The sequence below is a fragment of the Ixodes scapularis genome, unplaced genomic scaffold (genome assembly GCF_016920785.2).
Source record: "Ixodes scapularis isolate PalLabHiFi unplaced genomic scaffold, ASM1692078v2 PGA_scaffold5__190_contigs__length_132052651, whole genome shotgun sequence".
Lineage (NCBI taxonomy): Eukaryota > Metazoa > Arthropoda > Arachnida > Ixodida > Ixodidae > Ixodes > Ixodes scapularis.
The window spans coordinates 116,119,330-116,143,686 of NW_024609880.1; the positions used below are offsets into that span (position 1 = coordinate 116,119,330).

The 24,357-nt window shown below is 42.2% G+C and overlaps 1 protein-coding gene across 1 annotated transcript; it reads left to right on the forward strand.

Annotated features, from left to right (window-relative positions):
* Positions 1-256: 256 nt before the first annotated feature.
* On the forward strand, positions 257-8,013 carry LOC115313416. Its single transcript, XM_029972375.4, has 5 exons — positions 257-367; positions 463-614; positions 1,158-1,225; positions 4,456-4,539; positions 7,889-8,013. The coding sequence occupies exons 1-5, from the start codon at positions 257-259 to the stop codon at positions 8,011-8,013; spliced, it is 540 nt and encodes a 179-aa protein (XP_029828235.2).
* Positions 8,014-24,357: the final 16,344 nt, after the last annotated feature.

A 24,357-nucleotide genomic window follows, 5' to 3' on the forward strand; every position in this document is an offset into this window, starting at 1 on the left:
ACCTTCCGCAACCTGTTTGAAGTTTGCACCTTGACATACTATTTTGTGTGATTAACTCTGCGTATATTTATTGCCACAGGGATTGGAGGATTTTTTTCTCCCTACAAACGCAGCTGTTTCTGAACCTACAGCGTCCCATTTTATTCAAATAAAAGGTGATTCATGCAATGGTTTCTAAACTATTCGCCAAAAACAGGAGTGCTCGACTGAGCGTTTATTCGACAATTACCGATAGATACTACCCACGGGTTTTAGAATGCGTCTGCTAAAGATCCATATTCTCGCCGCAGCGGTTATTTTAATTCACATGTCAGCAGTGCTTGCATCCAACAACTGCACACCTTCAGTAAGTAACGATGCATGGAAGGTAAGATAATCGTCTTCGTACCGCACGAAGAGATACATAAACGTGCTGGACAAAGCACTTGGTGAAGTTAATACAGAAAGTGTTTATTTAAACAGTTCCTGGAGACGTTTAAACATGGTTATGCCAAGTACGTAACAGTAGATATGCACAAGATATGCATAATATTTGAGGAAACACAAGCTGACGCAACGGCTAAAAAAGCAATCTACAACGTGTCTTCGATATCAACCGATAATGGCCAAGCAAAGTAAGCAACTTTTCATTACGGTGCTTTAAATTTAAGTACACGCAAATAACGCATTGCGGAGCGCTATATGTCGTGCTTCTAGTCACTACATAAAACTATGTGTTTTCCTCTCCTTAAAAATGTATCGTATGAAATTCTGTCGCGATACTTCAAATATTTCTTGGTTTTATACCGTTGTGCCTATCGCTATTCACACAAGTCCTTAATTATTACTCGCATACAAACTACACGTACTCGCCACTAAAGTAATCATTAATGTATTAATTTGTTAATAAATGTAATATGTTTTAAATCACAGATGTAAACATGATCTTAAGCGTGAGACTGGGGTAGGAAAAGGAAAACGCTTAGGAAGACGGAAAAAAGAAAATAGACAACTTCTCAATTAAGATGTTGCCTGTTTTTTTTTTTTTTTTTCTCTTCCTCTGGCGTTTTTCTCTTCCTACCCCAGTCTAAGGTTTACTATAATGTTCAAGTTACACCAGCCCGCCTGAAATCTGACTATTTCTTCACTGACACGTATTTATTTTGTATATTTGACAGCCCAACTACGAACGAAGTCTTCCAGGTTCAAGAGTGTCCATCTGATATGGAGGTTCACCTGCAAAGTGGTGAGTAAAGAAACGTTTGTCTTGATAGCGTCCCGTAGTTGATCCCTAATAGTGATATATTTTTGAACGTAAAGCTAATAATCGTCCGTAGTGGTCGACGATATTCCCTACATGCAGCGTAATATTAAGGGAATTAACAAATTATTAACGGAAAAAAAATTTAATGAAAAAATAAATTTCGATATATTTTTTTAAGTTTGTTATGTTCTTAGCAGGTCGAAAAATGGCAAGTTTTAAACCCTTTGGAATAGACGCGCAACTGATAATAAAGGAGTGCACAGTAAGAAAATAAAAGACGTTTACAACACCCTGTAACGCCGAGTTAGAGCGCAGCTGTTGAGGAGTAGGAGGAAAGAGTTCTGAGGGGAGGGTATACCCCTCCTCCCTCCTCCTCCTCCTCCCTGCTGCTCCACCTCTCCTCCTCCTCCTTCAACTCCTCCTACTACCGCCATTATTCTTCAACCTTCTCCCTTCCTCTCCTCCCCACTCGCCTCCCCTCCTCCTTCCCTCATCCTTCCTTCTGCTCCCACCACCCCACCCTCTCCTCCCCTCCCTTCTTCCTCCTCCTCCCCGCGCTTTGCATTATTGTAAATGTCCCATAATGGACCGCGCAGGACCCCCGTGACGTCACGTGTGACGTCACGAGCCCCACGCGTTGCATTACGAGACATTTCTTATAATGCACCGTGCGGTTTCGCTGACGCTGACGCCGACGGCGACGGCGACGCCACTTCAGCCGGAAACGGGGGCCTAAGAACTGCGCTCTAATATACCTATAGGAATATGTATATCGCAGATGTTTAATGCAACTGTGAGGAAAAAATTATAAATATTATATATAATTCATAGCACAGACACTACAATGTATTGTTCGTCTCCATGCCTGGATGGAACAGCGCGGATATTCAGTCACACTCACAGGCACACTAGAAGGAGATAGACTCGCAGCGCTGAATAACCACACAGTGATATATTTTTTGAAGAAACAGTGACCCCGCTATAGAGTTATTATAATGTACGCTCGAGGTTCAACTGGCGCCGGTGTCTATGCAACTTCCGTGACGCAAATTGAAGCAGACAGCAACCAGTCTACTTTTGCGGTGCTGATGTGCATTTCTATGGGAAAACGCGCGTGCATTTTGTCTCTTCGCCGGAAAATAACACGGAACACTTTGGTTATTTGGGTCGTTCCGAATAGTAGGTACCTTGATTAACACTGTAAAAGTGTAATTGCTTTACTTAGCGCATTTTTCTTCATAGGTGAACGAAGTTTAACTTCGCTACATTTCAGCCCCAACCGTGTGTTCCGCAGCAGCTGTGTAAAAACAAGCGACGATTCAAAGCAAAATTGCAATCGAAAGGAATATAGAGTGTATTCAAGGCTCGCCAGCATTCCGGTGACGCTTATATACTGATAATATGCCAGTCTTGTCACTATGTGAAAATGACCCCGTCGTGCATAAGCAGATAAAAACATTCAAAACGTAGAGAATAAAGATCCTGGGCTATGAAAGGTGTCTCTTTGTATTGTTTTGTCTGCCGGGCAGCTTTTATCGGGCACTCGTTCTCAAAGATTTCGAGCGTGCCGGTGATATTTTGAACGTAGAACAAGCAGCTTCGCTCAGAGCTGAAAGAATAAAGCGTTATATTACTTATTTAAAATCTGAATAGATTACGTGGCCTTCAAATTATTTTTATCGTACATGCATGGGTAGTTACTGATCCAGTGTTACTGCGTAGTTCTCGCCGTCCCCCTTAATTTCCAAATGAATGTACTTCGTTTGGCACGTATATCCCTCATGCTGAAAAGCGCCGACGTCGTGTTCGCGCTAACAGTGTCCGACAGTGCACATAAATGCACATACGGAGCCATTAAAGCAGCGTTTTTAATGCGATGAATTTGAAAGAAAAACGCCGTAACTGACCAATTATTTCGTTGGTCGGACTAAGAAATGTTCCAAGCTACCTTGTACGTACGAATTATTTGGGATATTTGCTCTTGTGATCGAGCGCTGGGAGAAAATACACTCACTTTTTCCCATAGAAATGCATTACCGGAAGTCAATTTTCGACTGGTTGCTGTCTGCTTCAATTTGCGTCAGCACACTAGCGCCACTTGAACCTCTTGCGTACATTATAATAACTCTATGGACCCCGCAGGCGAGCTTGTGGATGTTGATCATGATGTAGAGTATCCGAAACTATGGTAAAAGCTGGGAAACATGGTCGAAGAAAAAAGAGAATAATCTCAGGTAACCTAGGAATCCATTGCCGGGACTGCGGCTGCTCAGCAGACTTGAGAAACTGCGCTGTTATTGCCAGAAGTGCTAATCATCTGACACGAGAAATTATCGAAGCTGAAAAAATAGCCAGGTTAGACAAGCAATGCGCCAGTACTTGTCATTAGCTTTATCAAAGAAAGAATTCGATTATCTCGAGATAACATCAAAGTATCAATGAAGATGAAACAAATTTTGGTTAATTTTTTTTTTAATTTTTTGCTTATTTTATTTTTAATTATTAATTTTCATTTTTATTTTTTATTAAAAATTTGATTAAAAATAATTCTTTTTTAAATTTGATTTTAATTTTATTTTAGTTGGCACTTATTTATTTATTATTTATTAAACTTCATTAGCTATTTGGTTTCTGGTGTGTAAAACTTTAAATTGTTCTCTTTACGGCGAAGGAGAAGCTGATGACATTTGAGGAGGAAGAAATATATCACTGAGTTGTTAGCGTTGCGAGTCTGTCTCCTCCTTGTATGCCTGTGAGTGTGACCGTAAATCCGCGCTGTTCCATCCAAGCATGAATTACCAATTAGCCCAAGCCTTCACATTATCAAGTTTGTCTCCAATTTGATGTCTTATTTCTTAAAATTTATATCTTGAGCATTCATCTTTATTGAATTTATTTTGAGGGCAAAGAAAATAACATTTTACAACCTCCCCAACAATATAAAAATATCTAGTACAAACTTAATTTTGTCCCCCAGGTTCATAACACAAGTTTGCGATCAATTTTGTATAGGTGTTTTGAAGTCTTAAATTGACTATCTATTTTTCTTTTTAAATAAATAATTGACAAAACAAAAATATTGACACGGAAGCTTTCATTCATCTCGTACGTTTAATTTAGTTAACAATGTGGGGAATAAATGGTGAAATAGAAATATCGGATAATAAAAAGTAAACACGAACAAGTGTTTCTGTCTTTTTTTTTTCTTGCAGATGGTCAATATCTTTATAACGTGACGATCAAGTACAGCGACTACGCCACTTGCACCATCTTGCATCACCATGACGCAACTCACGGCACGTTTGCATTTACATTGCTTTCTGGAAGGTGCCCGGCCTAAGAAAATGGATTTGCAAACAAGTTCAAAACGCATTCAGAGCTTAAGAGCTCCTCTAGAAACTACAGCGTTCCTTAAAAATTAAAAAAAAAAAAACTTCTGTTAATGGAAACGAGTGAAAGAATAACGTATGAGCGAAAATGAAACCATCGGAATGGGGAAAAAAACGTACACTATCAATTGATGCTTGTTAGCGCTGAGAGGATTATATTCGACTCTACAAATTGCGTACTTAGAGCGCATACCCGAAGAAGAGTAGCAGTATTGTGGTTCAGAGTTAAGAAACCGGCAAACATTGGGGGGTTTGATTCATGACCACGCTGTTCGCTATCGGACGGAGGTTGTTTGCGACGTAGAGCTGAGATTCGGCTACGCGGTAAAGATAATCGTGTGACACAAATCGTATCTGAATGAAATAATCTCTCATTAATATAGACACCTCCAATCCCCAAAATTGTCGTCCGTGTCCTGAATTGTCCATAATTACGACGCGAAATTGCATGTATTTACCCCCCCCCCCCTCCGAAAAGAACAGTATAAACTTTATAACGGAACCTAAAATCTAACTGGATTTCTTGCTAAACCTGAAATTCAGGTTGCAGACAAAGGTTTGGAAAATAGATTTTAGGTTTCCAGCAAGAATTCCAGTTAGACTTTTTGTTCCATAATACAGTTTATACTGTGTTTTGTTTGTTTTTTCGGTAGGGCAGTTTGTCCTGAAATCGGTTGTCTATATAATCTTGTATCCGTATAAACGGAGTCCGTACTATCTGGACATCAGTATGTCTCTAAAAAGTAAAAAAAAAAGATTTAAATTTATTTGAATAACTTTTATATCTTTTTTTTTTACTTTCCGCCTACAATTTGTATTGCATTACACAACTCGCCTTCTAAATATATTAGGTATTTCATAGACATTTCAGCTAAGGGTTCTGGGTATCAACAAATAAAATTAGTATATCTTAGTCGCCAATCAGACTTGCAATTGAAGCGCAGTCTCTAGTTTTTGTTGGTACTGTCGGATGAATGTTTTTAGAAACTCTACACTAATAAAAAATTCAAAAATTCCTCTCGGAGGTTTTTTTTTTTTTTTTTGAGAGCGACACTGTTTTTCAGCAAATATTCTCGTAATTATACAAATTCTAGACCAGTTATGTTTTTTTATGATTTTTCGGTATTCTTATGCTCTTACCGCCTGTAGCACTCCCCTGTCTTTGTCAACTGAGCGTGAATAAAGGGCGTGAAAAAAGCCCATATAGGCTTTTGGCCAGATTATTGAAAACTACGAAACCGACAAGTAGTCGACCACAAAACTTGAAATGGGATACCAATATAAAGGTGGAAGTAGAACCAGCCTGATATTACAACACTCTCGAGAGGGTGATGGTTAGAAGCCTGTGCGGATAGCAGTTTGATCATCCTCCTCTGATCCGCATCCCCAGACTTTGTATCCCGGCATCCGAACCGCATCTGCGAAATTGGGAACCTCATCCGACCCACCATCCCCACATTCATTATAAACTCAAGTATGAACAAACAAAAAGAAAGAATCTGGATGGTACCTTAATAATTTATAAGCAGTTTGTTTATCCCGTACAAAGAACAATTCGAGTTAGAATACGGTAAGGGTAATTTTCTATCCTATTCTGTTTTACCGTATTTATAAACATTGACTTACGATTTGAGCGCGTTTGTGGGTTTCGGTTTCTTATCGGAGCGCATCTCAGCGTGGGCAATCCTGCCCTTCGTGTCTAAAACCCGCAACGTGCGTGCGCCGCCACGCATCGCAGGTAAAGATGCATTACACATTGGCACTCAAGTGAAAAAGACCAACCTCCTGTGGCAGTACTAAGACTTTCTTATCTAGCATCTTCTTCGTGCGATGCGAGGCGGCGCACGCACGTTTTCACGTTTTAGTCACGGGGTTGGATTGCCCGCGTGGTGATGCCATCGGATAAGAAACCGAAACCCAGAAACGGGTCCAAACTGAGAATTTTTTCGACCGCCATAAAATGCTGCGCGCGCCTTATATCATTGTAATGTGGTTGTGTTTGGTAGCTTTCGACGATGCCTAGCGTGATTCTAATTAAAATCATGCCTTTAAAACCCATCGATAAGACTTTAATTGATCAAAATGCATTAATCACCCAATTGTATTGTACGCTAATAATTTTCCTTATTGGGCTTTATGACAGGGAATGCTACGGCATCAACCTTTTTTCTGTGCGATGCGTAGTTCTCGTAGGAGCGATATTTCTCACGTTTCGGAAACACCCTGAATTATTAGAAATCTATCATGTAGAAATAGCTTTTTATTGCTGCTATGCCCAGCTGAAAAAACTGTATGAAGCGGGTCCCACCAATATCATCTGTTGGGCTAGTTGGTTAAACATGATCAGATAAAATTAGCGCAACCGACAAGAAAAGAGAAAGGTAAGACAGGAGAGAGCGCCACTCACAACTGACGTTTTAATAAAAAAAACAAGAAGGAAGTGAAGCATTTTAAAAATAAAATCTCCTTTTATTCTTAAAATGCTTCACTTCCTTCTTGTTTTTTTTTTTTCTATTAAAACGTCAGTTGTGAGTAGCGCTCTGTCCTGTCTTACCTTTCTCTTCTCTTGTCGTTTGCGCTAATTTTATCTAAGCGGGTCCCATATTTAAAAAAAAAAAAGAATATTCTCTTTTTATCTGGTTACCCCCGTTTTGTAAAGCCTGCTTTTTAGCTAAATTAGATATTAAAGCAGTCAAATTCATGAAAAATATGTCAACTGTGAATAAACGTGCTGAGAAGTCATTCACCGCCAAAGAGCATTAATCATCCTTGTGGCTCAACTAGAAGCATAGTTAGATAACGCCGGTTCATTTAATGTCATGTTAAACCAAGTTTTATTGTGAGCACAGGCTTGATAGCCTTTCTGATTGCCATTTTATATATCTGTTTAGTCTCTTGATTATTTTGATGTAATATCTGTAGTATCTCAAATATTGCGGTACGAGATTTTACAGGATACTTCTGGAGGAAAAGTGCAGGTTTATTATTATATTTGTTGGTCCCTGTTAATAAATTCAGAACCTCACTCTACTAATCGGCCTGTGGTAAAACCGTCATGGCATTCATATTATAATGTTAGCTCGTTCTGCTGTACAAAAATTACATGCATTTTCGAATGGCATGGTTTAAAGTTTGCTGTGATAGAATGATGCCCCATCATTTGATAATCAGCATGCATATCGTGCTAATACTAATTTTTATAAATGTGCAATATTGCTTTTCCAATTTCTAAGCTACTCCGTGTTTGCTTCTGCAGCTTGCTCAATGTTCCTGACTCAAGAGGCAAATTCTGATAAAGAGGCGTGCTTAACCCAGTTTGTCAAGTATTGCGGAAACGTTTATTATGACATCTACTACGAGTCCATTTGCAATAGAACTTGAGGTACAGATCTTATCTCCAGAAGCCAATGTTTTCCAGATAATAAAATAACATATTCATGTTTTTCTTTTAATAAATACGATTGTGCCTACTCAAAATTTTGTTTTTCTCCAAAAATATGTTCCAGAGAGCGCAGCAGCTCTGTCAATTGTCTTCATGAGTTCAACAACACCTGAATATATTTGGTATCAGGCAAGTGTTATCGCAATATAAGAACAGAGTTTTAAGCACCTAAGTGATAATGTTAAGTTTCCTTTACATTCAATTTTGTTTTAAAACGCAATGCGCCCTTATTGGCCCGTAAAAGTATTCTATAAACCAACAGCCTAAACTGGGTGTTGAAAGGCGGAGCAACATGGACCACAGTGGGAATTCAAACTCGGCCCGCTGGAGGACCCTCTTGGGCAGCCCACAGGGCCCCCTCATGAAGCCTTCAGTGGACCGAGTTTTTTGGCGAAATAGGCTATTCCTCATGGGATACACAAGGGCCTAGTCGGTCAGTACACCTGGCTCATAATAGAGAATTCTCGGGCGGCCTACTTGTGGGGACGACATGAGCTTCCCTCAGGAAGAGTGGGCAAGGTAGGTTTGGGCATCAAACCCAAACCGAAATTATCACGAGTGACGCCCTCTCTACTGAAGCAATCGGTTTGCACAGGACGGGGACATACTTCACTCGGATTGTCGCCCTGCAAATTGCAATATAGTGTGGTGAAGTAATGTTAGAATTACTTCTTATTCAGATGCTGGTCACCGCCGAGAGGTTGCAAAGAGGGCCAATTCGTTCTTTTTGAAAGCGTCAGATAGCAGACGCTATGTGACGCTTTCTCTTCATCGCTTTTCTGTAACTTGTTTATTTTAGTGAAGCGCCGAGTTTGGTCATCCTACACGGTAGGCTTGTTTTCATGGAGAAAACTATGACACCCGATGCATTTGGTAGAAGGAGATGGTAACCTCAACGAAGTTAATTCTTTTATCAGCTTCTTAAATTGTTTTTTCCGGGATTCGAGGTGCAGAACACAGTTATTCAAATTATTTTTATGTGAAAAGAGTATTGTCTTGCTGCGCATACTTATATTGATCTTCCCCAGTATTCGGTTTGCATAAGCAATATTATGACGTGCTCCTCAATACTTTTTTTCGTCGGCTTGCTGTAGCGCGCGAAGTTTGACAGGAATGACAACTCCCTCAGATATCTGGCATGACTTGTGCAAAGGAGGACAAAGTCAGTAGGACTGAACAATTCCGGGTTTCCCTGGCTCTCTTCACAACTTTAGATTTCTACCAAAAACACAAGTGGGGTGGAATGCTTTCTCCGAAAAAAATATTTGGTATTTTGCATTACCATCTATGAGGGCAATAAAACAAAATCGTCGATGTCGTGTTTTCTGCCGATTCTCACAGCGTACTTACTGATTTACAGCGCTTAGCTAGAAGGAAACTTGCAGTTCTTGAACCCGTTAACACCTTCTAACCAATTTGCACTCGTTAGTAAAAAGTAGTAATTAACAAACCGCAATGAGAGGCGACACTCTTCACGCTCCCTTCACTCCCTACCTCAGGGTAGTCTCTTCCGTCTCGTCCTCTCTTCGAAAAACAATTTTGCTTACACTTGTGCAGTGTTGTAACCACTGCTCATCGGGCCAAATTGGCTAATTGTGCAGCGCTCATGGGCTACCCTCAATATAACAATAGGGAGCCCAAGCACCACATAGTTATGTCCAAATAATCAAATTGTAATGGCAGAAGGATGAACCAATGATGCCTCAGAGGAGCTAATAGATTACCAATATTCGTTGTGCTGGAACAATAAGGACCCACCTTATGTAATATTATTTTAATATTGAAAGGACCGTGGCATAATGGGAGATATCAGTATTGTAGTTCGTGCTTGGGTACCGAAGTGGACGACAACTTTTAAATCCTTCATCGTATGTCCTTATATACAGTGGTGCTCTAGCGGCGTAGCTGTAGCGCTTGCGATGGGGCTGTGTCAGTGACGTCATACCTACATCTTCCTTCTTTCAAAACAAGACAAGAAGAAAGAAGAAGAAAAAAATGTAAAACAAAACGAGAAAATAAAAAAAATAACAATAAGAACAAACTTTACGAACACACTTCTTCTTGTGCGTCAGTGGTTCATATTCGGTCCTTAAGTATCTGTTGGGGCTCCGCCGCTGCCTTAAACTTCTCCTGAGGTCCTGGCCTGGGGTTTCCATTGTAGGGGCTTCTCTTGTGGAACAGGAAGGGTGTGTTGTCTAGGCAGTTCGTGCGATCCAGGGATCGGGATCACTGGCTCCGGCTGAGGCGGTGATGCCCTCAGGTGCTTTCTCGTTTGCGTTAGCATGCGCCCGTCATAAGTCTCCATCACATAAGAACGAGCGGGCCCGGCTCTTTTTACGACGAGTGCTGGAGACCGCGTGTGTGCGATGGTGTCAATGTGGACACCTGCTGACCCTGGTGCAGTTGTGAAAGAGCCCTTGTTTTGTTGTAGTACGTTCGTTGCTTCTTGTGGATCACCTGTAGTCGGCTTCTCACCTCGCTGGGCTCTAAGATGGCTGGCTGCAGGAAGCGGTCGAGAACCGGAAGTAACGTCCGTGTCTGACGACCCCTTTGCCTTTTGCACTGGAGACTTTAGCAGTTGGTCCCTTGGGCTGTTGCGCCATTCCAGGAGGGCGCTGCACAAGTCAAGGGTGTTGTAGCCGCAATTGGTCAGCAGTTTCTTTTGCCTCTTGTACGGCGCGCTCCGCCATTTCATTGGAGAGGTGTGGTAAGGGCTTGTTGTCCGTGAGTAATTCGAGATTTACTGAGGAAGTCCTGAAAATATCGGGTATTTAATGGGAATCCGTTGTCGCTACACAGTGTTGTTGGGAATGCATGCGTGGCGAAGGCTTCTGCACAGCCGGGGACCACTCAAAATGCCGTGGACTGCCCAAGTTCCTTCATTTCGAATAAAAAGGGATAAAAGTCAACAATGACTAAAAGGGTACGGCCGCCGTGGTAGAACAGGTCTACACCCACTACATGCCACAGGAGACTTGGCAGGTCATGGCTTAGCAACGGTAGCCTTGCGTTTCTGGGCTTGTACTTCCTACAGACTTCACGTGAGTTCGCAAGAACCTCGATATCGCTTGACATGGTCGGCCACTACATCACTTCTGTGACAAGCGTCTTCATTTTGCTTCACCCCCATGTGCTGCATGTAAGATTTTCAGAACTTCTACTCTCTTTGCCGCTGAGATCACCACTTCGTGGCTCCAGAAGACAAGACCGTCTTGTACGCGCACCTCTCTCTACATTCATATTTGAAAACGAGCGTATTGGTTAATAGATACAAATCTTGAAAGAATAAAACAGAGAGGACGAGGACGGGAACAGGACATCTTGCATTTGGCAACAGCATAGAATGTTGTTGCAAATGAAAGATGACCTCTTCCCGCCCTCGTCCTCTCTGTTTTATTCTTTAAAGATTTGTATCTCTTCTATGTAGTTCCAATACGGTCGAACCTCGTCTCCGGGATCTCCGCCAGTCGTGCACCTGAAATCGATAGGGTGGAAACGACAGTAACTTGAAATTGTTCGGTTTCATCTTTCAGCATGATTCTGGTTGGAAATCTTGAGAGTGCGTCAGCGAGGAAAAGTTTTTTCCCTGGCTTGTACTTCACTGTTGTAGGGTATCTCTGCAGCACAAGCCTCATTCTTATTAAAGTATGACGACCTACCAATCCCTAAATCAGGGGCCTCATTCTTTGTAGGCGCAGTGGGCAATCGCAAAGGGGCTTCCTAAAAATTGCTTCCAGTGGCTTATGATCGGATTCAGCGGTCACATCTGAGTGCCCCAAAATATAATCCTCAAACTTGCTGCATCCGTGAACAATAGCCAACGTCTTTTTTTATCTCTGCATATTTTGTTGCGTTGCGGTGAGGGAGCCGGATGAGTAGGCGATGGGGTGTCCATTCTGAATAATCACAGCTCTGATGCCAGTTTGGCTGACGTCTAATGATAAGATGATCGGCTTGCCTTGTTCGAAATAGGCGAGCACTGGTGCCTTGATAAGACATTTCCTCAAAGCTTAAAAACTATATTGCTGGTGTTCAGTCCACACCCAAGCAATATATATTTTAGTAGCTCGCGCAGGAGTGCCGAGAGTCCTGATATGTTCGGTATAAACCGGGCCACAAAGTTAGTCATTCCAAAAAAAACTTGGAGTTCCTCACGTTTTCTGGGTGTGTACACATACAGCTAGTATGTCTTCGACCCGTCCGGGATCTTTGCTCAACCCCCAACTTGTCAAAATGTGGCCAAAGTAACACACATGGTCGTGCAAAAAACGATACTTTTTTTAGATTCAACGTCAGGTCGGGCTGCGCGCAGCGCTGCAGCAGACTCTTCAGACTCTCGTCGTGTTCTTGCTTTGTAGTCCCCCAAATTAGGATATCATCCATAACAACTGTCACATTCTTCAGTTCTTCTAGAATACCGTGCATTGCGCGTTGGAAAATTCTGGTGCCATTGGAATCCCGAATGGCATGCGCAGAAACCTGCATCTGCCATAGTGAGTACTCATGGTACAAATCTAGGAACTTGCTTCTTTCAACTTCATATTGTAGAAGCCGAATGACGCCTCTCAGGTTGAAGTAACTTGGCACCTTGCAGACGTGGAGAAACATCCTCTAATCTTGGAATACGGTAAAAGTCACGTAGTAGTGAACTATAGAGGTCAGATGGATCCAAGCAACTTCTAAATTTGTCTTTTTTGGAACAACCATGTGACTAAACCGTTCAGTCAGTTCTGTTACCTTTATTGTGACGTGCTCAACTTCCATGTGGTCCAGCTCGCTCTTGACTTTGTTGTGGAGAGCCACAGCAACTCGTCTGGCAGCGTTCATGACGCCCTTTGCTCCTGGTTGTAGTTTTATGTAGTAAGCCACATCCTTCAGCTGACCGAGTCACTGGAAAACGACTGCAAAAGGACAAGCCGCCTCGTAGAGTTCCGTACCGCTCACACCTGCAACGCGGATAATGAGTCCAAGGTGTTCTGCTACACTGCCGCTAAGGGTTACGGGAACTCTTGGCGCACCACAAAGAATCCAACCTGACACTTCTTGCCTTCGTACTGGACGTCAAGGAAGTCTTTTTCTGACGAACTCTCGGAGGGGCCGAAGAACGGGTTCAGGACGACACTAAACTTTCTAGTTGGCTTTGGTCTGAGTTCGGATAGTGTCGTCCTCGAGATAACGCAGCAGTTTGCTCCGGTTTCTATTTTACAGGAAACGGGCACGCCTTCTACGTTCACTGAAGGTGTTCAGAGATTTTCACGAGGCACTGTACCAACGGTCAACGATTCTAGATAAAATATCTTGTCATCGCTACCCATGCCTTCGTGCACTTTTTTTGTGGAGGGCTTCTGCATCCTGGCTTAGTACCTGATCCTTTGCAGACTATAGCGAAGTGATTAAGTTTTCCTCATTTACTGCATTTTTTCCCGGCCTCTGGGCAAACGCTAGTCCTGTGCGCGGCGAAATTACACTTTTGGCATGTACCCTTGCGTCCTTGAAAAACGCTGACTTCCACCTCGTGTGTTCTTCCTTCGTTTTGTATTCGCATACTCCTTTCCACACCTTGCTCCCAGGCACTGCACATTCCCACCGCCTCGGTGTACGACGGGTTCTCGTTAACTAGCGTCTGCTGAAGTTTCTTGTCTCGAACGCCGAGAATTATTCTACTTCAAAGTAAGCGTTATTCTAGAAACTCAAACTCGCAGTTGTCTGCTAGGGTACGAATGTCCGTCAACCATTCGTTAAAGGGCTCCCTTTCTTTCTGGTTCCTGGTACCAAATAGGAACTAGTTGTCGGTCAAGTTCGTGGCGGGCCGGTAGAAGCTATCGAACATATGGGTAATAGTATCTACGTCTTCATTCTGATCTTCGCTCGCAAATGTAGACGTGCTGAATGTTTTTTTTTCTTTTTTTTATGTTTCTCTACGGTCATCAGCAGGGTCGCCGCCTGGACTTTTGTGGTTAACGGTTGAGGAACGTTGCCGTAGACAGCGCGTCCAGCTTTTGTGTACATGGCAGCGCGTCCAGCTTTTGTGCCTTTGCCATTGTCTGGTTGCTTTTTTTTTTATCGCGTTACGGCCCCTGGGCGAGCGGTTCGAATCACTTCTGACACCATGTAGCTCGCGCTCGGGTACCGAGGCGGACAGCAACTTTTACTTCTTTCATCGCATGTCCTCATATACAGCGGTACCCTAGCAGCATAGCTGTAGCTCTTGGGATGTGGCTGTGTCAATGACGTCATACCTACACGCATGTCACTACCATTGGCTTGGCAACACTGGAGGAGCACTGATATAAGTGGTCAATATTGGCATGTAAGTACAATTCGCTTTTTAAGCAGGAAGCATAGGCTTTTAATAATGGCTTATAATAACCACTGGCTTTAGAAGGCCAGTGGATATTTTTAATCCAAACATCTTTTTAAGGGAAATCACATTTATATGAGCACCGTCTTCATTTATTAAGCATCGTTGATATTAGATGTGGGGTTTACTGTTACAATAGCGACTACTCGGGACAGTATACAGTAAACGCTAACATGCCTATGTCATAGTTTTAGCACAATATTCCTTCTACTCTGGTATTTCAGAAACCTTCCCTAGCAAAACGGTAAAGCTGCTTCCCCACTTCGACTTTCTTTACGCGTGTGAAAATGGAATGCCCCTTGGGAAACGTATTTTCTCCAGTTACTTTATTTTATTCATGCAAATGTGCGATACCATTTCGGTGGATTGAGTATTGAAGGATTCATTTGATTTCCTGGCTTAGTGTTTCAACGAAGGTTTTCACGTTCGATATAGAACTCAAATATGAAGAAATTAAGGATAGCGCAGCTCTGCTGCCGTCTTACACGGGGTTTGCAAAACGTCAGAGGTGCCGGACACATCTGCGAAGGCTTTGGCATAGGCATGCTAGCATGCACTGATTCATCTCCGGAATGCTCGCAAACAACTAGTGAGTGTGTGCTGGCATATTAAACAACGCAACTGTGAACAGCACGGCTCGTATATGAAGTGCCATAACTAACAGAGAGTTATACCAAACTTGCAGAACAGTGTGCTGTCGTAGAAAAAATGCACCGCGTTTTTTTGGACGTTTTCGGTGGCCACATTTTACTGAAGTGAAGAAGCGTGCCGCTCACATTTCGCAACTCCGTTCGATGTTCGATAGGCAAACCATAGCGCGAAGTTTCACGAAAAATTATCGATAATTGAATGGGAAAATAAACTATTTGAATGGGATGGGGTAAAATGAATGGGATTGAATTGGAAAATAAACTACTTGATTTGAATTTGATAAGATTTCAATAACTTGGTATTCTCGTTATTTTAGTATATGCTAAATACCTGCCGATGCTTGTTTACAGTGAGACTTAAAAAATCAAAACAATAAGACGCATGTCTACTTTGGGATATTCAAAGTTTACTAGGTCTGCAATAGGTTTAAATGTTTTTCTTTGATTTTGTATTGTAATAATGCTGTTCACTGTTTATGACAAAATTTATATTATAGTAAAGATCACTAGATTATTCTTTACTTTTTAGACACAACGTAAACAAAGTTGATAGTTTTTATCACGTAGAGGTTGATGGCGGCATGTCTGACCTATTTGGGCAGAAAAGAACACACTTTTTACGATAGTGAGGCTTACATATTAGCCATACAAAATAAATAAAATTTTCTAGACTTGTTTTTCTAGTACACGACTACCATTACTAAAAGAGTGCAAAAACAAAAAGCAAATGTGTATCTTAGAAGTTAGATCTCAAAATTAACACGTCGTGATTACTGTATGAGCTCACGTAAATCTACCACAACGGGTAATTTACATGCTAGATAACTGTATCAAACAAATGAAGAGCGTTTGTTCGGCTATCCTTGGAGATCAAATTTGCCAACATAACCTAGCTGATCGAGCTTCTCAAACGCTGTAAAAATGTAACCATCATTTTTTTTATATTTTTGAAAATAGAAAATATTTTAGAAGTATTGAACCTTTTTAAAGGTTTCTAATTATACCCACAGCGTGCCTGCCAGTGGTTAAAATTAATGCAGACCGAAAAGCCGAGTCGGAAGAGTGAGTCAAACACAACCCGTAACAAACGTAAAAGAAGAAGAAAAAAAGCTGACAGTCGCCGCGTTCCTTTTTACGCTCCGTAACTCAAAATTAAAAAAAAGAAAAAGAATCCGATAAACTTGCAGTCTGCAATTATCATAAAATTAGTAATTACAAAAAAAAAATTTTTAGCGAATATAAAATTGGGTTTTCTTTTTGCCTGCACATTGATAAAATTATACAATTTATTTCGCAATTACCGAAAAGTGACTGTGGGACCGTTCGTCTTTGTTCTGACACTGAACTCCAGTTGGTATCTGACTGAGATTGCATCATTAATATTCAATACAACAAGTAAGTTCTTGTCTTATTTTCTATGCATGTTTCATTTCAGCCATGGGAGAAATGGGTACTAGTTTTGGAACGAGAACATCCGCTCGCGTCAGTGGCAGATATGGTATATACAGTCTTCTTTTTCAGTGAACATGCACTTCCTGTCAATATAGTATACCTCGAGGGCATTCGCAAATGGTGCCAAAGCCAATTATTGGGTGCGCGGCAGGAAAGGGATTGAGAACACTTGTATGAAACAGGTCTAAAAAAATATCCGTATACTTTCTTCTACGTCAAATCGAAATTGAATTTTCAATGAAATATTGGCTTCTTTCGTAATACGTAGGTTTTCGTGTAAGAAATACTAACGTCGACATATTTTTTTATAAACTGAGCGTTCTTTTTTTATTATTGCACTTCAAGTCGCCTTTTAAAATTTGCACCGTGAAACGCAGCTGTTCTTGCCTCTACAGCATCAGTTAACAAGAGGACAAATGAGAAACGTCCCTGACATATTGTGTAGAAGTAAATTCGCCTGATACCTTTTATGTAGAGAAAACGCGAACTTTCCTATTGTTTCGCATCAATCGGCTAGTACAAGAAGTGTCCGAGAGCACTCTCCTTTAAAGTTCCACAGGAGATAAGTGTTTTAGAAGCCAGAATGCCGCCTGCTCGATTTGCTGTTGCTGCCGGGGTTTTCATTTTTCTGCTCGTGTCACCAGTGACTGCATCTCACAACTGCATGCCTTCACCCAGTAACGATGCATGGAAGGTAACGTTTAATTTTTTGTTGTTGTTATTATTGTGCTCAAAAATATGCTTTGGATGGCTAGAATACTTGGTAAGAAAAAGTTGTATGTTTCAGTATCTGGAGACGTTTAAACAAGAATATATCAAGTATATGAATGCGGATCTACACCTGATATGCCCTAAAATGGTGCAAATTCAAGCTGACGCAGCAACTAAAGAAGCAATCTTTAACTTTTCTTCAATATCAACTGCTACTAGCCCACAAAAGTAAGTATATGGGCGTTACGCTGAATTACAACAGCAGAGTAGTGTTCGATGTATTTTCAAATATGCTTTCAAAATTGAGTAGTTCTCTTGGAAAAATGACTGCTGTCTCTCGACGCCCACCTGGGAGGTTTCTCCCCCGCGCTATTTTTGTATAAGTTTGTTTGTTTGTTTACTTTCATTCAAATACCAGGTCAAGGGTAGCCAATGTGTGCTATTATCCTGCTTTGTTATGACCGTGATGTAAGTTAAGCATTACGCCTATGAATGGTCCAGAATAGTAAAAGAAAAGCTAACATGATTAGCTTTAGCATTTCATTACGCTGAACGGAAATACACACAAGTGTGCCTAATTATATTCCGAATAAAGTAGGGCGGACGAATATTTAAATATTCTTAGTTTTAAGACCTTCAACAAACTCTCACATAAATTTGTATAATAAATGATGAAATTATTTTTATTTTGTGCTTAGCTAGTGAAGGACAGCTTAAAAACACCAGAATCGTCGCATTATATATCCTAAGTTATTATTACGCTGAAGTGAAATACCCACAAGTGTGCTTAATTATATACCGAATGCGGTAGAGCAGACGAATAATTATACATTCTTGGAACACAGAAATTAAAAAAATAATGTCAAGTAAATTTGTAAAATAAATTATAAAAATATTTTATACTGTATGATTAGCTGCAGAAGGACAGCTTAAAAATACCGGAATCGTCTCAGTATATTCACGCCTACTGCTGTGTTAAAAATAAACCAAACTGGTCGACTACGAGCGAAGACTTGAGCAGCAGGATGGCAAGCGTGCAAACGAAATCGGGGCCTGCGCTGGCGGACGGCGAGCGTGGAACTCGTTCCTCCTTTTTTACCATTTTTTTAAACAATGCGAACGCAGGTGGGGAATTAGAGCTCTTCAGTTTTTTTTTGTGAAGCTGCCGCTGTTTCCGGGGTCTTCAAATCAACATTTGGTGCCGACACCCGGGAATGAAGTACCGGGACTACCCACGACAAGACTCGGCAGCGAAGTGGATCCCCACGGAAAGGCTGAAGAATAAAAGAACGACCCGACGGGCACAAAACACAAGACTCGTCCACGAGGCAAGCGCTCTATTGCAAAACCAAGATTCAACGATTAGCCGATTATCACCACAGCGAAAAAAAATGCACGCCAATAACGATAAGCTTGAGCAAATCTTTGGAGAAACACATACCGAATGGTTCGATTGGAACCGAATTTGAGGCAGTCGTACAATACGAAGATAAAGAGAGTGCCACCATCAGTATCCTCCGATGCAGAAAAGATTTCTTACACTAGATATCCCCACGAGGGGTCCCTAGGGAACATAGAGCCGGTGGCAGGTCAAGAACGAAGTGGAAGCTCCTCCCACTCCTTTCCGCTTCTGTGGAGCGAACGGTGGAGACGAGGTCGCCTCCTCTCCAGCGTTTACTTTACTAAAGTGGAGATAGGTGGAAGAAGCTTCCACTTCGTGCTTGACCAGTCACCGACTATAGTCGTCAACCAACCGACGCCCAAGGCATCAGACATGCCTGCACTAGGTTACCGAAGCTCACCAATACGCCAGTCAAGGGTGAAATTTTGATGTGGTCTGCATTCTGGGAACAATTCGATGAAACGATCCACAAGAACCTTACATTGTCCACAAGCAAAATTTTCGGCCACCTTCGAATTTATTTGGGCTGAGAAGCGGAAGCAGCTGTTGCTGAGTTTCCAAGGACAGATACTTGCTACGTGGATTCGATAGAGATCCTCAATCGCAGGTTTGGGGACAAGAAACGATTGTAGCAGGACAATTTCTCTAGACTAAGGTTGATTTCACTTGTTAAGTCACTCAACCGTACCTCGGGTCTGCGAACGATCTTCGAACAGGTGCAAATCAATATACCTGGTCTCCAGACATTGGGTGTAAGTCAAGATTTTTACCGATGCTTTGCGATATTTTGATGAGAGCTTTTCCACGTGACTACGTGGTGAACTACCACAGAACCGCTCATATGTCTGCGGTGACTGCCATGCCTGGTGCCAGCAGCCAGCCTGACCGCTCAAACCTGTATGAACTGCTTTATGTTCTATCTATCGAGGTAGAAATTAGGAAGAATAGCGAGTTTAAGACCACAAAAGCGAAGGACACAAAGACCAGGAAATTTGAGGACACATTGTTCCACGTGAATCCTTTAGACCGACTGCATCGGTTCTCTACAGTAAACCCTCTACATGTAAAAAGAAATACTGTTTCTGCAGCGGCACAAGCCATAGCACTCTAGACTGTTTTCCGGTCTTCTGCTAGACCAGAAGAAACAGCGTTTGGTAAAAAAGAAGGTGCTTCAAATGCGCTCTCAGTGGCCATCGAGCAAGAGACTCAAAACAAAAGATCAGCTGTGACTCTAGCGGTAGGAGACGCGCTACGTCCATGTGTGACCCGATATAAATAAAAGCCAAAGAAGACAAAGACCGACCCAAGAAGCAGCATGACGGTTTGTACTACATCAAGCCACCGAGACCTCAGAGGATCCGGAGTAGTACTTCTGCAAACATTTCGAGTCATAGGCTGTCAGCGGTGCCTCCTGTAGGTATATTAGAGGTTTGATCGACAAAGGCAGACAAAGCATTTTCTGCGACGCAAGCACAAGTGCCAATGGAGCTGCAGCGTGAGTAACAAAGAAACTATCGCCACCTGAACGACCTACGCTTTTATTGGCAACGGCTCGGGTTGCTACAATCAAGAAGCAGACGCTTCTTCGCTTGGACTTATGGAAGCCGTCATCGCGTCGAGAATCCACCAATAGCTTGAGAAGACCAGCCCTGACATTCCGTACGAATATGCACTGTGGACGGATTCTCTTAAAACACTGGCATTGATCAAGAGCGACCACAGCATGTGAAATACCTTCGTGACCAACCGAGTTACGAAGGTACAAAGGGACAGTGATCTTTCTCGTTGGAGGTACTGCCCGCGGAGTGACGATCCAGCGTATATACTTACCCGTGACATTGCAGGGTCCCAACTGGTGTCCAGTGATTCATGGTGGTCGCGACCAAAGTGGTTGACTGAACACAAAATTCAATGGTCTGGTCTGAGGTCGAATAACGAAGAACAGGCCGACTTGTTGAAACAAGAGAGAAAAGCAGTTTTTGTGATCTCGCAAAAAAACAACACCTGAACCACTGTTGTACCTGACAGGTGCAGCGACTTCTTCGGGGTTTAAAAGTGACGGCGAGGTGTCTTCGATTTCTGAATAACTGTCGAAATGGCTGAACGTGAAGTTAATTACTGAGTGCCGAGGAGAAAGCTAAGGCCAAGCTATACTCGATCAGCTACGTTCAGAACAGTATTTAGGCAGACAAGATAAAATGTATCTTGGAGAAAGGAAATGTTCACAAGCAATCGTCTCTAGCAGAGATGAGTCCATTATTGCATGTAGAAATATTCTCCTGGTTGGAGACCGGCTTCAGATGCTCCTAGCACCAGACAACGTGAAGCATCTAATCATAATGCCAAGTAAGAACTACTTCACAATTCCGGTTGTACAGAAGGCACACTCTCAGGTTCCTCACGCAGAAGCAGAAGACACGTTGCACTCTTAGAAAAAAGGGTCAGTATAGTCCTCCCTAAAGGAAGGTACGCTCTTGACACATATCTTCCTTCAAAAAGGGAGGAACTTTCGTCCCTAAAGCAGGGGAGCAAAGCTTCTTCCGTCGCCTGCATCTCATTATGGTAGCCACGAATCGAGCAAATCGAGCTCTATAAGGCTTAACGAGAACACTAAGTCTATTGCACGGAGCGAGAGGAGCAACAAATGAAAACGTAACACGAGCTTTCCGTGAACTGTATTTATTTCCGCAGCCGGCTTCTCCTGCAGGTAAATAAACTTACGTTTCGAAAGCATGCAGTCACTCAGTCTTCTCACCGTCAGCACTGCGATGTTAAACGGAGACAACCATCATCATCATCATCATTTATTAAAACCTTGAAGGCCATTGCTGGCATTAAACAAGGTGGGTGTAACTGCTGAAGAAACATATAAAGGAACAGACAAAAAAGTGGTTACATGCTGGAAAACATTGTTATATAAAGCAGCAACAGTTCGCGCACTTTTTGCCTTAACATTTGCTATTCCTCGAGCCACAACTCCTTCGTCAACCGCTGCGTCAACAGCACACCACGGAGGGGTGGCAAACCATTCGCCCGCAAATACAAAAGCCGCTCTTAAAAACAGCAAAATCCGAAGCAGCCTCTTGGCTCATTTCAGCACGGTAACACGAAATTATGGCGTAGCCGCGTAGCGTAAAAGGAGGTTAAATTGCTCACACCAGATGGCAGGGTCAAGCAGAGTAATCGCAAGTAGCTAGGCTAGGTGGCGGTAGGTACCGCCCAATTCATGGTCTACAATTTGTTTTTCTCACGCCACCATTGCGCTTCGGGAGCCTCTATTATACACACATGTAGACACATTACGCATACTACAAGCGTCAGCTGAACATGTCTGTATGTGCGATGCATTTCTATGCGCTCAATGCATGTTCAGCATTGAGCGCATACACATGCATCGCACATACAAACATCACTACAGCCGCACACTAACCCGAGCACTGCTCCCGAGCTCTGTTTCCCTATTTTATACTGGTCGTTTTGAACGTGCGGAATTTCTCGGTGACTCCCTAAGCAATAAAATGTATTCCCAGCATGCTGATTTTTTTACAGCAATGTCATACATCTGAGGGTATTTTTATTTGCTCAGGGGATTAATCTCTTATAAAAAAGAAAATGGTCGATCATGCCGCAATTATTTGAAAGCTAATGAATCGAGCCGCTCCAATGCGGTTCCAAGCGATGAGTTTGTTTCCCCGCACGGCACCTCGTAGATAGTGTTTCTATTGTAGTGTTTGTTTTCCTATTTGTGCTGTTCGCGCACGGCTGCAATTTCCGTCTTGAATTAATCTCTGTAGAGCAAATACTCACTCAGCTGGGAGTGATGCTTCACGGGCAGAGAAATCGCTTTTTGATCTACTTGAATGCGGTCAAAGCAGCGACTTGCGGCAGGTGTTAAGTGTACGGAGCTACGCCGTGGCGAGCTCGAAAACTTCTAGCGCTCATTCCAGCGCGTCACTTGGAGGGCAGTTTCTCCAGGAACCGTAGTATATTTAAACAGCAAAATAAAGGATAGCTTTTTTTTCTCGATTTTACCTGTTTTTTTTTTTTAATACTAAAATTCCACTGTAAATATACGTACTTTCCGTCATAATTTCGTACTGTTCAGTCTTTTCTCCAGAGCGCAATCGCTCTCGGGGACCGACAGTCACATTGGCCGCTGTGCTAGGGTGACCACCCGTCCCGCGACTCGCGGGACTGTCCCGCATTGAGGGCTCGTGTCCCGCGTCGCGCAAGAAATTCCCAAATCTTCAAAATGTCCCGCATTTCCTACTGTAGTAAAATTAACTCTGCAACTTATGGCGCTACCGTACAATGGGGCACGGGGAAGCCTGGAGATCACTGGCAATCATGTGAATCGCAACGGTGCACCATTTTCTATCCAAGCATTCCGGGAAGCGACCGTCGTTCTTGAGGGAGAACCGACGCGCATGCTCCGTTGTGCCTCCCCCCTTGGTGGCAAAATAGTGTAAAAAATATTGCTCGCCAAAAGTTTAAATATAAAATATTGTAATTATTTTCCCATCGCTGTGTCAATGCGAAAGGGTTGCTGTGGTTTTTGTTGGTATTTTTGTTAGTGCAGATTTATTTATTTATTTATTTATTTATTCATTCCCTCAGGGCCCGAAGGCATTATAGAGGGGAGTGGACACACACATCTAATTGCACAGAAAAACAAACAGTAATTAGGCAGGTAAGCATAAAAATCCAAAAACAGAACATTGTTAAAACAAAACACTGTCAACCAAAATTCAAAAAATATTCGCAAAGTGCAGCTTTGAATCCGGCACTCTCGGCAATGCTGGCAACAGGTGCGGGAAGGCGATTCCAGTCCAGTGATGTCATGGGTATGAAAGACTGATGAAAGCTTGAGGTGCGACACTGAGGGATGCCGACTTTATTTTGATGGTCGAAACGTGATGAGACGTATGGTGGTTGTGTTAACAGATGCTGACGAAGATTTGCATTGTGGTGGTAAATTTTATGAAATAAACATAGACGAAATATTTTTCTACGTAGGGAGAGGTGAGGCAAGCTTAGGGTAGTTTTCATTGCTGTTACGCTAGATGTGCGATGATAGTTATGTAGTATGAATCGAACAGAACGGTTTTGAGCAGCTTCTAATGATAATGCAAGCGTTACACCGGGGTCCCAGATAGCGGAAGAATACTCAAGTTTGCTTCGGACCAATGATTTGTAACGAAGTAGTTTTAAGGACAGTGGGGCAAGAGAGAAGTTCCTTTTTAGAAAGCTTAACATGCGGTTAGCGTTTTTAATTATATACTCAATATGAATGTTCCATGAGAGGTTGTTAGTGATATGAACACCAAGATATTTAAATGAGGACACGGATTCCAGCTGAACAGTTCTTATATGGTACAAGGGACAGGTGTTATTTTGACGTGATACTTTCATGGATTTGCGCTTGTTAATATTGAGTTCCATTTGCCATTTATCACACCAACGACAAACACTGTCAAGGTCAGACTGGAGTGCAAGAACGTCAAAATCGTTAGTTACTTCAGAATAGATAACACAATCGTCTGCAAAGAGACCAACTGAGGATGAGATATGCGAAGGCAGGTCATTAATATATATTAAAAACAAAAGAGGGCCGAGTACTGATCCTTGGGGGACACCAGAAGTCACAGGAGAGGGGTGCGAGTTAATGCCATTAACATGAACAAATTGAGAACGGTTAGTTAAAAAG

Coding starts and splice junctions, on each gene's coding strand:
- LOC115313416 (XM_029972375.4), top strand. CDS start 257: ATGCGTCTGCTAAAGATCCATATTCTCGCCGCAGCGGTTATTTTAATT. Junction 368..462: donor TAAGTAACGATGCATGGAAG/GTAAGATAATCG, acceptor TTATTTAAACAG/TTCCTGGAGACGTTTAAACA. Junction 1,226..4,455: donor GGAGGTTCACCTGCAAAGTG/GTGAGTAAAGAA, acceptor TTTTTCTTGCAG/ATGGTCAATATCTTTATAAC.